The sequence below is a fragment of the Eschrichtius robustus genome, chromosome 13 (assembly GCF_028021215.1).
Source record: "Eschrichtius robustus isolate mEscRob2 chromosome 13, mEscRob2.pri, whole genome shotgun sequence".
Classification (NCBI taxonomy): Eukaryota; Metazoa; Chordata; class Mammalia; order Artiodactyla; family Eschrichtiidae; genus Eschrichtius; species Eschrichtius robustus.
In genome coordinates this window covers 95892014-95908645 of record NC_090836.1, presented here as the reverse complement: position 1 = coordinate 95908645, position 16632 = coordinate 95892014, and the positions used below count along the sequence as shown (strand labels likewise).

General features: G+C 53.6%; 1 protein-coding gene across 1 annotated transcript in view; it reads right to left on the bottom strand.

Annotated features, from left to right (window-relative positions):
* CYTH4 (cytohesin 4) overlaps positions 1 to 13896 on the bottom strand; it is a 28221-nt gene extending 14325 nt beyond the window's left edge. The window contains exons 1-5 of the mRNA XM_068560558.1: positions 13863 to 13896; positions 5372 to 5454; positions 3370 to 3434; positions 2097 to 2163; positions 460 to 578 (exon numbers count right to left, since the gene is read on the bottom strand). Coding sequence (XP_068416659.1) covers positions 460 to 578; positions 2097 to 2163; positions 3370 to 3434; positions 5372 to 5454; positions 13863 to 13881 — 353 coding nt within the window. The 5' untranslated portion in view covers positions 13882 to 13896. The remainder of the gene's footprint in view (positions 1 to 459; positions 579 to 2096; positions 2164 to 3369; positions 3435 to 5371; positions 5455 to 13862) is intronic.
* Positions 13897 to 16632: the final 2736 nt, after the last annotated feature.

The following is a 16632-nucleotide window of genomic DNA, read 5'->3' as shown; positions in this document are numbered from 1 at the left end:
TTTTTCAATTCTTTTCCATTATAGTTTATTACAGGATATTGAATATAGTTCCCTGTACTACACAGTAAATCCTTGTTGTTTATCTGTTATATATGGTAGTGTGCATCTGTTAATCCCATACTCCCAATTTAACCCCCCTGCCGGCCCCCCCGACCAGGAGTTTTGCCTATCTTGTTCACTGGTGTAAATCCAGGGCTTGGAACACTGCCTGGTACACGGTAGATACTAAAAATATCTACTTGTTTTCTAAATGAGTGAAGGAAGGAATGAAGGCAGGCAGGCAGGCCTTGGTTCAGGGTCTGGAGGGGCGTGATCAGTTAGCCTGCTCAACCCCAGGAGTTATGACTTTCCTAACATGACTCATTCCCTTACTTACCTGCACACACAACCCCCTCACCCACACCTGTGCACACCTGCACACCCTCATTCTCTGCCTCCCTAAGGCCCCACCCTCCTTACCTCTCCCCCAGGTAGGTGCCGATGGCCGTCTTGTTGAGGCCCTCGCCCTTGTACAAGAACTGGGCGATATCTTGGACATCAGGGGTTAGCAGCTTGTGCTCAGTGAGATACTGGATGCCCTGGAGGTGGTACACAGAGCCCGTGAGTAGCCCCGCCCAGCGGCTGGCCTGGGAGGAGGGAGGGAGGGAGCCCCCGTGGCCAGAGCCCTGGGCCTGGCATTCTAGCATTGGCAGAGCTTGTTCCGGGAAGTTGTGTCCCCTCCATAAAAGAAGTTGCCTTTGTAAGGTGGTGAGTTCCCCATCAGCAGAGGCGTGCAAAGAGAGATGGCGTTCCTGCCTTGAACCAGGTTCATGCCAGGTGCTCCCCAGGGTTCCCTTCAGTCTGACACTCTTTTATGATATGCTTCGGTGATTCTATGAGTTTATAATTTTAAGATTGAATGATTCAGCCCTTCCTTTTGTCCCCCTTAAAATTCATATTATTTAAACATAGTGTTTCATTTTTTCTTACAAGTAATCTATGTCCATTGTATAAAAATTAGAAAAAAACTGCTCAGTCAAAAGGAGAGGAAATTGCTCAGTCCTACCACTTGGAGGTAGATGGTTTCCTGGGTGGTCCTTTCCTCCCTTTTCTGTGTGAAAATGGGAGTGTGCCTCGCCCGATTTTCTGATTTGACAATATCTCAGACATCTCTCCCCACAACCCAACCCAGGCACTTGAAGTCTGTCATCTAATTTTAGGAGTTGGAGGGGTTGGTGTCTGGTTTTCCATGATGATGCCTTCGAGCCCCTATCCCTTTTGGAGAAGAGGCTGCTGGGATAGGGGGGACAGGTTGTGGAGGGCTCTGAGTGACAGGCAGATGGCCCAGGGGACCCCTCAGTGGCCCCTCCCTGAGGGGCGCTCAGGCAGGATCAGGTAGGAAGTGAGTTAGCGCATGCGTGCGTGCGTGCGTGTGTGTGTGTGTGTGTGTGTGTGGTCTGTGTGGTCCCTGTGGATGGGGGCAGGGGTTGATTGCTGTGCCAGTGGGACACGGGAGGCCTGTGATGGGGAAGAGGCAGCCTTCTAAGCGAGAGCAGTAAATTTCCAGGGACCCCTTGGCTTCCCTGACCCCACCTCCGTGTGTCAACTTGTGGCTTCCTCCTGTCTCAGCTCCTACAGGAAAGGAGCCCAGGGCCACCTGGCTGGGCGAGGGGTGGGGACTGGGGGTGCTCTGAGGCCAGTGGGGGTGGGGCCGGGGGTGGGGTTAGAGCGTAGCTGAGCCCTGAGCGCTCAGGGCTCCACGCCAGCGTCCCAGGACTGGCTCCCCCAGCTGAGGGGCTGGAAGACACTTCCGGAGACTGAGCCCCAGAGTTTAAGGGCCCCACTGCCCAAAGTCCAACTCACAGAGCGGGGGACAGACATCACAGACCCCACCCCATCCTCCTGGCTCCCACCTCATGCCCTGGGGCTACTATGCTGTGGGATGGCGGAGCCCCCAGCCATAACAGGCGCAGGATAAGATGCTGAGCCCCGCAGGGCTTCAGTTTCCTCATCTGTAAAGTGGGTAATTGTGTCAGTTGAGGGGAAGAAGAGGACATTGTGGAGGGACCCAGCATGTAGCTCTCCCGGCCCCCTGACTCGGCCCCCGCACTGCCTACCTTCACGGGGTCCATGTTGAATTTCTTGCGCCCGATGCCCAGCTCCTTCTCCTTCTGGGCCATGCGGCTGTAGACAGGAAGACATCAGCCTGGACGCCCCCGGACCCCGGGACACCCCTCCAATCCCCGAGGATGCTTCCCTCAGCTAGAGCCAGTATTCCCTAAGGGCCTCCAAGTGGGGCTGGAATCACCGGGGAAAATGTGAGAAATGCAGGGTCTGGGCCCCTTCCTGAGCTACGAGACGATATTTCCAATGGGCCCAGCTCTGGAGCTGTGGCCTCAGGAGCCAGAGATGCTTCTGGGGGGTGGATTTAGAGGGGCCCCGTGCTTAGAGGGGGAGCAAGATAACAGGGAGGTTGGGGGTGAGAGCACAGGCTCTGGAGCCAGGCTCCTGGTGCAAATCCCACTCATCTCTCTGGGACTCAGTTTCCTCATCTGTAGAATGCGGTGACTCTACCACCTGCCCCCCAAGCATTGTTGAGAGGTTAAAGCATTGAAAATAGCTAGTGTTAGGTGCCGTGTAAACGTTATGTTGTTGTCATCGTTGGGGCTGGAGACACAGGGGCAGTGCACGTGTGTATGCGGGCGTGAGTGCATGCACGTGTCCGGGCTAGGAAGGTGGAGATCAGAGGCATCAGAGAACTGAAGGCTGGCAGGGGCAGGGTGGGGATCTCCTGGGACACCGTACGGAGGAGTCAGTGCCCTGGGGCCCTAGGGGATTATGTAGGGACCAACCTTCTCATCGTACAAGTGGGGAAACTGAGGCCCAGTGAGGGGAGGACCAACCGCAGGTCACAGAGCCAGGGGCAGTCTTCCTATAGAAGGGGTGAGGTTGTGACATCTTATGGGTGGAGTGAGGTGGACCAGCCTTGGCCTTGCCACAGGCCAGGCTCCTGTCCCCGTAAGGCCCCTGGCTTCCTTGTCCTCATCCTTGGGGCTGAAATTCCCCTCTCCCTGGCCCATCCCAGGATGCTCCTGGCCAGCGATTGGTCAGGGGCTGGGTCAGGGTGGGTTAGGAGAGACTTTGGGTGGAGGAGGTGGGAGAACGGGGTTGCTGCTGAAGAGACGGGCTGTTGGAAGCAAGGACCAGACCAGACCACGGGATGGAGTGTCAGGGCCGCCCTGTTCCTATTTCACCCCCCTATGCCTCCCCTCTGGGGGTCCGACCCCTGATTTCACCAGGGCCTGGGCTCATTCACTCTCGCTCATGGCATGTGACATCCTCAGGAAGCCACTGTAGCAGCTTCCCAGGGTCCCCTGCCGGGCCCCTCACCTCTCCTCTGCTGTCTCGAAGCAGTCGATTTGAGCAAACACATCTGCGATCTCGTCCTTCAGCTTCTGTGGGGTGGCGGGGGCAGGGTGGGGAGGTAGAGTCAGGGGGCGGAGCCTGGGACAGAAAGGGCTTCACGACCACCCCCCCCACCCCAAACACAACCATTCCCACTTCCAGGCGTGATTCCCAAACCTCTGTCTTGAGCTGCCACTAAGGGACCCTCCCCCTGGTGGATCCCTTTCCCGAATATCTCATATCCTCAAAATCCCAAGCCAAACTTCTTGCCTCTGTTTATACCTAGTTCTCCCGGGGCTCCTCTCTTGGGGTGAGAGAGTCCCCAGTCCCTAGCCTTTCCCCCACTCTATTTCTGGTCTTCCCATCTCTCACCTCTGCAGCTGAAAAGTGTCCCACCCTTGAGCCAAAACTTCCCGACAGGCCCTCCTCCACCCAGCTGCCATCTTTCTGAAGCACAGCTTGGTGCCAGCCCTTCTTCCGCTCAAACTCCATCCATGGCTCCTTACTGCCTCCCCAGGCAGGAGGTACAAACTCTCACCCAGTGGTCAGGCCCCAGCTCCTCTCTGGTTTCCCTCCATCCATCCATTCACCCTGTCCCGCTCCCTAGACTCTGTGGCCACTACGAGCCAGGTGCTATGGGTCAACAGGGTACAAGATGGCACAGGACCTCTTCTCAGGGACTTTGCAATTCCTGTGAAATTTACAGGACACTGAGGCCCAGAGAGGTGAAGGGACACGTCCAACAACTGACTCCAAGCCTGTGCTTTCCCTGACACCCCCCCAAGCCTTTTCCATCTTGACCTGGCGGGAGGTGCCCAGTGGCAGAGGAGACCCCCTAATTCAGTGGCAGCAGCAAGAGCCCCCAAAGGCACCCCAGCCTTCCCTCACCTCCCTCCAGATCTTTGGGATGGGGGTAGTCCTAATAGGGGTTTGTCCTGGGACCCAGGAGCAGCATGGGGCCTGGAGCCTCTTTCTGAGCCGAGTCAGCTCCTGTCCATGTGAACTTGGCCAAGTCACTGAGTGGCTTCCCCACAAATAAAATGAAGGTTCACTCGTAAGTATTAACTGAGTACCTACTATGCTCTGACTATTGGACTTGGGATATAGTGGTGGGAAACAGACCCAGGCTCTCCTTACATGGAGCTCACCCCACTGGACTTTGGATCATGGGGCAAATGAAATGACCATGCAGAAAATGGTCAGAGTAACGGTCTAGAAAGAGCCTGGCACATGGTAAGTACTTGCTGAGGGAGTTATCTTGTGCCTTCGTCTTTCTCTGGAATCTTAGGTGTACACGTGTTGGGATGGGAGGTGGGGTCCCACCAGCTGCAGCCAGAGTGGACAGGGCGGCCCCTAGAAGGAGAGGCATTTGGGCTGAGAATGAACTAGGAGAAGAAGGAGCCATGAGGAGGGATTAGGAGAGTCTCAGGCAGAGGGGACCGTGAGTGCAAAGGCCAGGGGGCAGGACTGAGCATGGTGGCACATTCCAGGAGCAGAAGCAGGGCCTGTTTCAGAAGGTGGCTGAGAATCAGATGAGCTGATGCCTGAGAAACTGGTGAACTGACAAGTGCCGGGCAGATAATGGTGTTATCTTGACCAAATGGTCTACATTTTCGGGGGGATGAATCTGAGGTCCGGGTTGGAGATGAGACCAGACTGAGGCTATGCAGGCGGGGCTCTGCACATAGTAGGTGCTGAACTGATTGTTCCCTTTCTCTCCCCTGCTCTCCTGGCTCTCTCTGAGCCCTGGCAGCTGAACCCAGGAGTGGGGACTCCCCTGGGAATTCTGTTCTCCCCACTCCTGGGGGCCGAGGCTGAGGCTACATGTGGGCTGGAATCTGGCCCCGCTCTTGGCCCAGGCTGGGTCAGGAGGTGTGCGAACGTGTATGGCTGCTTGCTTGTGGGTATGTGTGGTTTGAGGGTGTGTCAGCACGAACATGTGGGTGGACAGGAGCATGTGTATTTGTGAGCGTGAGTGTGAGCACACCTGGATGTCCTCCAGAAGCTGCTTCCGATGCCATTTGATCCGCTGCAGCTCCTCCGCCTCCCCGCTGCTCAGCTCCCCTGGGTCTGGAGAGGAGAGAAGAACTGGTGGTCCCTGGCTCATTCCCCGCCCTCCCCTCCATCACTCGGCTCCAGCCACCCCAGCTAGCTCTCACTTCCCCAGGGCCCTCTTCCTTCTAGAAACCCATGACTTGCTTGCCCTCTTCATCCAGGCCTTGGCTCAGATGTCACCTCCTCCAAGAGGCCTTCCCGGACTGCCCTGTCTAAAGCAGTCCCTCCCCACACTCCCCTCCTACCAGCTTTATGTTTCTTCTGCCCCTCTGGGTACAGGCTGCCTAAGCCATCTTGTTTACTTGCATCTTTTGTGTTCTACTCATTCCACTCAGCCCCATGAGAATAGGCACGTCAACAATTTTGCTCACTGCTGTATCCTCAGCACCTAGAAAGAGCCTGACACATAGCAGGCGCTCAGTGCAATACTTGCTGAAGGCATTCATCGTTTGCTGCATCTTTACTTCTTCACTGGATCGCGCATCTGTCACTTATTCATTTGTTTGTATGACCAGGAAGTGGTGATCATTTTGCCTCACATCCCATTGGCCAGATGTAGCCACACGGTTACAGCTACCTTCAAGGGAGGCTGGGTAATGAGCCTTTAATAGGGTGGTCCTGATATCCTTACTATGTAAGATGGGGAAACTGAATTTGGGGGGACATTTCACAGTGCCTGCCCCAGACACTCAGGCGCAGAGAAGTGAGGTGACCTGGCCAGGGTCCCAAAGGGGCAAGTTGCTGAGCCAGGGTGGGACTTGGGTTGGGATGACTACGAAGTCTGAGTTCTTTCCTTGTCACCTGGAAATGAATTAAAGGAGACACAGGTGTGCCAATGTTCTGGCAAGGTGCTATGACCATTTCCCCACCTGGGTCAGCTGACCTACCTCTACCCCCCCCCCCCACCCCCCCTTCCTGTCCCATCCATAACACTCTCCTGGTCAAAATCTCCATGGAATCCTTATTCCATAGGGGGAAAAGTCCTCATCCAGCCAGCCTTATCCCCACCATTCTCAACAAGAGCCTGCCAGCCCAGCCTGCCTGCTCCTCACTGCCCCCAAATGGTCTAACCCTCAGTCTTACTTCTCCACCTTTGCCTCTACAGCTCCTCCACCCTGTGATGCCTTTTCCTGTCTGCCCATCCAAATCCTCTCGACTCTCAAGTCCTTGCTTTGGGAAGCACCTGGTCACGTTTCTTAAAGGTTTTGCAAGGACAGATATGATCTCTTCCAAATAAAAGCAGAGAATATCAAGAGGTCCCTTTCCCTACTTCCCCTCCTGTTGACTGAGCAGTCATCTTGGACTTTGAGATGTTAGCTGGGTATTGAGATGGCAGAGCACCAAGCTAGAAGGGGGCTGGGCCCTGGGCAACCATGTGGAGAAGAGTCATCATGTGCACCTCCACCAGCTACCCACTTGGACTTTTCAATGAGAGAGAAATAAGTTTTGAGAATGTCTCAGTCACTGTTATGCTGAGTCTTTTTGTTACATCAGCCACACCTGAAACTCAACTTATACAGTGTCCTTGACTCTGAAGCATGAACCATAACCTAGACGGTGGTTGTCAGGATTAAGAAAATCTGAATTGCGTCAAATGCTCAGTGAGGATCTGACATGCGGTAAGGGTACAACACATGTATAATGGGAGCCATGTTGTGTCACCCAGTTCTCCCCCTCAGGACCAAGGCACCCACTCTCTCAGCTGCTGGGTGTGTGTGTGTGTGTGTGTGTGTGTGTGTGTGCGCGTGTGTGCGTGTGTGTAGCCTCCTGATGACTCACAACTGAGTCCCTCCCCAGGAACTTACCTCAGCCCAAATGGAGCTGCCTTGCCCAAGGATATGCCCCTCCCAAAGGGCAGTCACTACATGAAAAGCCAAGAGCCCTTGCCTGGTTTGTGGACCTGAGCAGGTTTTAGATCCCAGGCCCTATTGACTGAAGGAGAGGCCAGGCCCCCGGAAGGAAGGCTCCTGCAACACTGTGGCAAGTGTAAATGGTAATGATTCCCCTGTCAAGCAGCCAAGATGGGTCTGACCCACCGAGTCATAAAGTCAAGTGGGCCCAACAGCAATCCTTTGTAAGTGGTTCACCCAGGAACAGGTGTGAGCAGAGACAGAGACAGAAGGCTCCAGGAAGCCCCAGGGACAGGTGACCCAGACCCCCGTGTCATCCACTTGCTGTCATTCTGTTGTACCAGGTCCCTCAGCTCATACTATGTCTTTATGGATGGGTCCCTTGTGACCTCATGACAAAGGAGAAAAATGCCTGAACTCGGTTCCAGGATGGGTGGCTCAGTGTTTGTGTACAAGTAAAACTGGACAGCTATTGAACTGCAGACCTGCTCAAGGTGTTCCAGAAAGAGAGTGGTGAGAAGTCCTCCCAGTGAGCAGAGCTTTGGGTAGGGCACCTGGTCATCTATTTCACGTGGAAAGAGAAGCAGCATGAAGTAAGAATATACATGCATTCACGGGCAGTAGAAGATGCCTTGACTTCTCGGTCAGAAAGAAGGAAAGAAGGAAGTTTGGGAACAGAGAGGTCCGGGGAAGAGTCAAGTGGGTGGCCCTATGGGAGTGGGCACAGAGTATGAAGATTTCTGTAAAGCACACTCATGTTCCCCAGGAAACAGCCACCACAGGAGAGGCACTAAATCACCAGGCAGATAGAATGACTCAGCCAGTTGACATCAGCCAGTCTCTGACTGGCTAGCCCAGTGCTGGTACAACGGTACACGAATGAATGTGGCCTCTGTGGAGGTTCTGCGTGGACCCACTCACCCAGGCTCTCCAAGCTACCACCGCTGCTGAATATCAGACCTGCCAGCGACAGAGACCCATTGTTTCTTGAGAAGACCAAACAGCAACTTGGTGGCAAACCGATTACATTGGATCCCTTGTTCTGGATATGGTGGCCTTTCCTGCCCACAGAATCTTGGCCAGCACCACTACCCAAGGGCTTGATCTGCTGACCCAGAACACTGCAACACATCACATTAGACTAAAGGACGACCCTCTTTACAGTACAGGAGGTGTGGGAGGAGCATGTGGCCATGGGATCCAATGGTCCTCTTACACATTTCACCACCAGAGGATGCTGGCCGGATGGAGGGATGGAGCAGCCTATGGAAGGTGCTGCCGAGGTGTCAGCTTGGAGATGATAAACTGCTTGGGTGGAGCATGGTCCTCCAAGATGTACTATACACCCTAAATCCATGACCATTAGATGGCGCTCTTTCCCCAAGAGGTAATCGCCTGGGATTCAGGAACAAGGAAGGAATAGGAGTGGTACTACCTTTCTAGTGACCCACTTGGGAGTTTTCCTTTCTGTCCCTGCAACTATGAGGTCTAGAGATCCTGGTTTCCTGGGGGGTGGGGGGAGGTGGCACTTTCACCAGGGGACAAAGCAAGAGTCTCATCAACCTCGAAATTCAAACACACCTACTCCATGCCAGCAGCTCCATGTAAATTATGTCATTTAATCCTCACAACTCTTTCAAGTGGATCTTTCTCAGTTTAAGACACTGAGGGTCAGAGAGGTGAAGTGACTTGCCCTGGGTCACATAGCCAAGAAGTTGGCAGTGCTGGGATCAAAACATTAGTTTGTCAACACCTAAGCCTCCATCCCAGGAGAGGTGGATTCTGCATGCCTTTGGGGACATGCAGGGACAGAAGGAGCGAGGGGCCATCCTCACCGAGACGGGAGTAGGACCATAGCAAGGGAGGCAGCGTTAGAGGCTGGGACCCGGAACTCCTCTGTCAGGAGTGAAGGGAGGCTGAGTTCCACGGTGGAAAAACCCAATCACCTCTAGTTGACTTTGGGGTGAAAGATCAGACTTTTGTGTTTTGTGTGTTTGCTTTTCGTTGTTTTCCTGTTGGCTGGGGCTTGTGTCCTGAAGGCCTGTTTCTGGCCCAGGGCACACCTGCTGCTGGAGGCCACATGGATTCCAGACAGGCTGCTTGTTGGAGAGAAGCTGGGTGGGAATTCCGTGTTTCTATTGATAATCCCCGATGTGGATCCCATGGCTGGGTCCCAGGCCGACTTCTCCTCTCTCCCCGCGGGGTCTCATTAATCCCCCTCTCCCCTCCTGGGCCAAGGAATCACACACATACCCTCAGCTCCCAGCTTCAGACCCTTCCATCCCCCTGTGTCCTGACCATCAGCCCATTTGTCACTGTGACTGAAACAGAACTAGAATTTCCCGTCAACCTGGCCTTCTTCCTGAGTCCTCAAGCTCTGGGAATGGCTCCCCCAGATACCCCAGCCAGAACCCCAGGAGGCACCTTGACATGCACCCCCTCTCTCAACCTTGTGTCCATCACCAAGCCCTGTCCATCTTCTTTCTGTTTCCATGGCGTCCACCCCCCACACAACCCTGGACTCCGCTGTCTGGATGACTGAGGGCCTCCTGAAGTCTCGCTGCCTCCACTCTGCCCCTCCCATTGTCCTGGGGATAAAGCCCCCAAATCTTACCAGGTCCACCAGACCTGCTGGTGCCCCACCCTCATCTCACATTGGGCCTGCCCCTGCCCCAGGCTTGAGGCCTCCTGGCTGCCCTTCATGTGTTCCAGTGCGCTCTCTCCCTCCACGGGCCTTTGCACATGCTGTTCCCCCGTGTCTGGAATGCCCTTCCTTCTCCTTTCTGCCTAGCGGCTCCTACTCATTGTCTCCATCTCCTCTCAGGGGCCCTCCTGTGCCCTGTCTGGGCACACCCCCTCCCTCACCTCCTTCCCATCCCCGCAGCAGTTCTGAGATCTTGCTCCCGAAACAAGCCAAGCTGTTGGCTAAGGAAAGACATGCTGGTTGAACACCTACTGTGTTTCAGGCCCTGGGGGCTCCAGGCTCTTGCCATCCACTCTCGTGTTTGATCCTGACCACAGCTCTGGAGGAAGGTATTTCTAAATCTCATTCTATAGATGAGGCACTCAAAGCTCAGAGAGGTTAAGTGACCTGCCCGAGGGGACACAGCTGGAAGGGGGCAGAGTTGTGATTCACACTCATCTGGGGCTCCAAGGCCACAACCCTCACATCGATCTTCAGAAGCCAAGTATCTCTGCGCAAATCATCAAAACCCCATCAGGACGCTAAGCTTGGATATTCTGACACAGAAATGTTGACCACGGCTGACCACCAAGGAGAATGAAGACAAGGTGCTGGATGATGTCTACAGTCTGAGCCCCTTTCTCTTTTTGGGTAAGAAATAAAACAAGGCCAACATGGTAGAGCTGGGGAAAGTGCTTTTTTCTTTTTCCTGGAAGAGTGGGTTGGCGTGAGGGTAGACAGGGGTTATTTGCCTTTTTTTTCATGCAGCTCTTTTCGTGGTTTGACAGGCGCATTCCTGAACCCTCTCAGTCCACTGTCCCCTTCTGTCAGGTCCTGACCCCAACAGGTGGCAGCTGGCCGAGTGCATCTGAACCCTGAAACAGTGCTGACAGCCCGAGCCTGCGGCACTCATCCCATGGTGCATGGGGGGGGGGGTCTTCCAACCCTTCACCTATTTGTTTAAAAGCAGGGATTTCTCTCCATTTCAGAGCTGACGACACTGAGGTTCAGGGAAGGTGACAAGGACACAGCCTGAGGGGGGTCACTTCTGATTCCAAGCCTAGTGATGATGGAGTTTCAGGCACTGGTGCAGCTCATGGGAGATGGATTTTAATGATAATAATAGTGACTATAATGATAAAAAACACAAAAGTATTAAAACGATGGTAACAACTGCCACCACCGCCACCGCCATGAGCTCTGTTTACTCCTCACTGGGCTGTGCTTCCCACACCTCGTGAAGGCCAGCCTTGGACACCGAGCCACACACCCCGCGGCTGGGCTGCCCTCCGCACCCCGTGCCCAGGCCAGCTGAGTGTGCCCAGGTGCCTCCCCGGCCATCTCCCCAGCTCCTGTCTACTTCCCCTCTGTCCTTCCTCTTTCCCATCATATTTTTAGAAATAGAAATCTGCTCGCAGCCCGGCTTCCAGGACAGCTGGCCCCGCTTCCCCTTTCCAGGGCAGGAGGAGGGTGCGATCCTGGGGCCCTGAGGCGGAGGATCCTCAGGGTCTGGGTGCGGGGGGGGGTCTGAGATGGGGGGCGGCTAGTAGAGCTGCACCCCGCCCCAGCCCCAGAGGGCCTGCAGGCGCATCAAATCGTGTGGCTTCCTCCCCCAGCCCATCTGCCTCTATTTTTAATCTGCAGTCTTGCTGCAGCAGCCCCACGGCTGTCTTTGGTCACACTGGGACTTTGTTGCCTGGACCGCTCAGCTTTTCAGCAGACGTAGGGGGAGGGGACCTGCTTCTGGGTGTCAGACGCCCACAGCTGGAGGAGGGCAGGCCGCCCCTTTGCCACCATCCTGTCCATTGTATGAGCAGGGAAACTGAAACCCACAGAAGGAAGAGGCCCATCATGACCACTGGCAGGTTGGTGCACAGCTGGGATCTGAGCCAGGTCGGGCTGACTCCAAATCCTTGTTCTTTCCCCACTTCCCCGGGGTGAGGCCAGGAAGATGGTGCCCACTTAGAGATGGCAAGTCGGAGCTCAGAGAGGGAAAGTCACCAGGCTGTGAAGGACCTCCGGGTAAGACCCAGTCTGGGTGGCAGAGAAATGACCTTCCCTCCCTCCACTTCCTCCAGGAAGTCTTCCCAGATCTCCCTTGCCCCGGGTAGAGAGAGTCGCTCCCTCCCTGGCTGCAGGTCTGTGCCCATTTGCACATGTGCCCTGGGTCACTGTCCTATAGGGTTTTTCTCCCCCTCCCTCCAATCCCGAGCCGGCAGCTCCCTCAGGGCTGGGCCTGTGGCTGGGTCTTTGCTGTCTCTAGCATTGCACAGCCCAGGACTGCTCACTGAATGAATGAATGAATGAGTAGACGAACTGATCAGTGGAGTCCTCACGTCTCCCAAGAGACTGCCTGCAGTGACTCCATCGATCCCTGTCGTCCCAGGACCAGCCTGAAGCAAAGCAGTGACGCACCTCTTGGCCTCCCTGGGAGGCCTCGCCCCTCCCCTCCGTGACAGCCCAGGCTAAACTGGGCCTCTCGCTCCTCTCAGATCTTGTCCTTATTCTGCCACTTATTGGCCGTCCGACTTTGGGCCATTCCTTCCTCTCCTCCAGTTCACCTCTGTGGGCCTCAGTTTCCTCCTTGCATTATGGGAACAACCATCCTAAGGACTTCTGTACATGAAGACCCCAAGAATAATGGTGGAAAGACAGGCAGTGTGCGGGGGGACGACTCCACCGTTTCTTGTCACCCTCGCATCTGCTGAGTGACCTTGAGCCAGGCACTGCTCCTCCTGGGTCTCCTCTTGCGTCCCTACTTGCCCCTAAGATGTGTTCACGGAGCCGTACAGTCTGTGAGCCACCTGCCCCCAAAAGCCCCCAGGAGAAACATGGGGTTCGGGGAGAGAGCACTGGACAGGGAGCTAGGAGGTGGGGAGTCATCCTGCCTCCGCAAGACTGTCCCTCTCCTGGCCTCCTTTGTTCCAGCTGTTGAAATGGGTCAGTGCTTCTCTGTGTTCCCCAGAACACGTGGGGCGAGGGGAGGCCCAGTGGGTGGGCTCAGACTGCTTTGTTTTAGGTTTTGTTTGAAGAAAGGGGTCTGTTGCTAATAGGGTTCACGTCATCTGGACCTGGGGAACTGGACAGCTCCTGGCACCCCTTGTCTTCTGGAGTTCCAGGCCATGCTGGAACATTCTGAGATGCAGGGCGCAGAAACTTGGCTGCTCTCCTCTCGGCCTCACAGAAACACAACACAACACAGTCCTGTCCCCTTCCTGTACCAACTGACAGCCTCCTCTCCTGCTTACCAGGTAGGGTCTCAGCCATGGTCCCCTGCTGCTCATCCCCTGCTGGCCCCTCCACTGGCAAAGGTGGTGCCCTCAGCCTCCCCAAAGGCCACTGTCACTCACCAGAGGCCAAACGGGCTGCAGGGCCCTTGTGCCACCCAGACAGTTATCATTCTCGCAGACATCATCATCTTCGACACAAACAACCTTTCTCAGTCCCACCTCAGGGCCTTTGCACTGGCTGTTCCTTTGCCTGGAATATTCTTTCCCCAGAAATCCACATGGATCACTCCCTTCCCTCCTACAAGTCTCTGCTCAAACGCTGTCTCCTCTTGAGGACTTCCAGCCACCCATCTTCCTTATCTCACTTTACTGGTCTTCATCCTGCTTGTCACCACCTGACATGGTACATTCATGTATTTACTGTCTGTCTCCCCCTCTAGAGCGTAAGCTCATGAGGGCAGGGGCCACGCCTGCTTTGTTTGCGGGACTCCCAGCATATGCAACACAGCTTGGCACCTAGCCTAAGCTCATAAATATCTGCTGCCTGCTTCTGCATGTCCCATCTGTGTTATATCTATTTACACACCGATTCCTGTGAGGCAGGCACTATTATCCCCATTCTACAGAACAGGAAACTGACAGGGCGGCCCAGGTGCTTACCTGGGTGGCACAAGTCCATTCTGAAGCCCCCGGGGAAAGGTGGCCTGTGCTCCTGAGGCCCACTGACCCAGCTGCGGCTCGGGCTGCTCAGGCAGGGATCCGTCATCTCAGCTACAACAGGCCCCTTCCCGTCTGCCCCGCCCAGCACAGTGTGGGGAGGAAGTCCTGTCCTGCTGGGGTCTGGTGCGTAGTCTCTTGATGTAGCAGCACTTCCTAAAAACCAGCAGTTTTGAATAGCGGGGACTCTTTGCATTTTGGGTGTGGGCAAGGGAGGGACAGAGGCAAAAGAGACAGAGAGGGATAAAAAGAGAAAGATGGTGACACAGAGAAAAACACACACACACAGATACACACACACACACACACACACACACACACACACCAGAGGAAGATGATTACTGGAGGACAGAACGTCCCTGCATATAAGCTTAAGGATCATTCAACTTGGACTGTCTAAGCTGAGCCCCATCAATTCCACCCCACAAGCTCTCTTTCATCAACTCTCCCTTGAGCAAAGAAAAATTGAGTGCTAGGAAGGGCTTTGCTTCCCCTCAATGAAATGCCTGGCTTTTTCCTGTCTAGTGATCAGTCGGGCATTATGTTCAGTTTCCCTTTTCCCCCAGGCTGCTAGGAAGCTCAGTCAAATCTGAAGCTCTTTTACAGCTGTTCTTTTGTAGCATACAGACTTTAAGGCCAGACTCAGCAGTGTGATTCAGCTCTGCCACTCAGGACCTGTGTGAACTTGGGTGAGTCACTTATCTGCCATGAGCCTCAGTTTGCTTAACTACGAAAGGGGAATAATAATCCTCACCTCAGGGTTATGGAAAAGATGAAGGGAGATAATGTGTGTAAGATGCTTGGCTATTCAATAAACACTATCTTCTTTACCCTTTTGGTTTAAATTTTCTTTGGGGGTTAAAATTCATAATTTTATTGCTTGTGCCTTTTTTTGGCAGGCTGATTCCATACTTTATGGAAAAAGGTGCGATGTAAAGAAAGATCTATAAAGTAAATGCTCATTCCTTGTAACTTTGTGGCACATATCGGTTTATTCATCTGTCTCCCCCACCAGTCTCGAGGCCCCATGAGGACAAGGTCACCTCTGTGTCCCATGTCTGGTAAATGCTGGGAACCTAGGGGGTGCTCAAGCGTGCAAACGAATGAATGCATGAATGAATGAATGAATGAATGAAGGGCACACAGGGGAGATGGTGTGGTTGATGCATAAGTTGGCTACAATTTCCACCACTTCCTGTCTCCACACCCCTTTGTGCTGTGACGCCGTCACTCTTCCCATCAAGAGGTGGTGTCTATTTCTCTTCCCCTTGAATCTGGACTCGGCTGTGTCTTCCTTCGACCACTAGAACGCGACAGAAGTAATGTTACATGACTTTCGAGGCGAGACCTTAAGAAACCTTGTGGCCCAGCTGCCCCGGGTGGCCTGCTGAGGATGGAGACACGTGGAGAAGAGAAAACTGAGGCTCCTTTCGGGGACACGCTTGACCAAGTTGGAACTTGAGTGAGTAGCCAGCTCAGGACCAGCAGCTGGGCCTACCCACTGCTGGTCTAGAGCTCTCAGGCTCTTCAAACCTGCCCCCACGCCAGCACCCCCTGCCTGCCACTTCTTGCCTAGCTCAAGGTTAGTTCCTAGGAAACTTGTTGAAATTATCTTCATGGTAAACTAGAATTTTCTCAACACATCAGGGCCTCAGGCACAAAAAAACCATTTCCTGGGTCACTTCAAAAAGAGAAATGGAGAGAAAGGTGTCATTCTCTGTGCAGAAAAGTGTTAACGGTGGGTCTGAGACCATTATTCTTTTAAAGGTCTGCTTGCACTACTTACAATAGTCAAGACAGGGAAGCAACCTAAGTGTCCATCGACAGATGAATGGATAAAGAAGATGTGATACACACACACACACGCACATGCACACACAATAGAATAGTACTCAGCCATAAAAAAGGAAATGAGATAACATGGATGGACCTAGAGATTATCATGCTAAGTGGAGTCAGACAAAGAAAGTATCATATGATATCACTTATAGGTGGAACCAAAAATAGATGATGCAAATGAACTCATTTACAGAAGCAGACTCACCAACATAGAAAACAAACATATGGCTACCAAAGGGGAAAGGGGGAGGAGTAGGGATAAATTAGGAGTTTGGGATTAGCAGATGCATACTACTATATATAAAAGAGATAAACAACAAGGTCCTACAGTACAGCACAGGAACTACGTTCAATATCTTGTAATAACCTACAATGGAAAAGAATCTGAAATCTGAAAAAGTATATATCTATACCTATATCTGAATCACTTTGCTGTACACCAGAAGCTAACACACACTGTAAAACAATAATACTTCAGTTAAAAAAACCCCCATATATACGTATATATAAAAGGCCAACTTGCATTTTGGCCCCCGGCTGGCATCTGGGAACTTGGATTTCAGGAGGGTTCCTGCTGTCCCCTGGTAAGAGTGGCCCAAACTGTTTGTGCAAACAGTGTGGTGGTTTGTGCTGAACACCCGTTTTCTCCCGGGACTCTGGGATTTGGGTATGTGCTAGGCAGAGAGTGCCTACGCGAGCAGCTCCCAGTAAAAACCTGGGGAGCGGAATCTCTACTGAGCTTCCCTGGTTGACAACACCTCTCATGTGTTTTCACAAGTTTTTGCTGGAGGAATGAAGCGCCTCCTGTGTGACTCCACTGGGAGAGGATGCTTGAAAGCTCATGCCTGGTTTCCTCTGGACGTCACTCCACGTG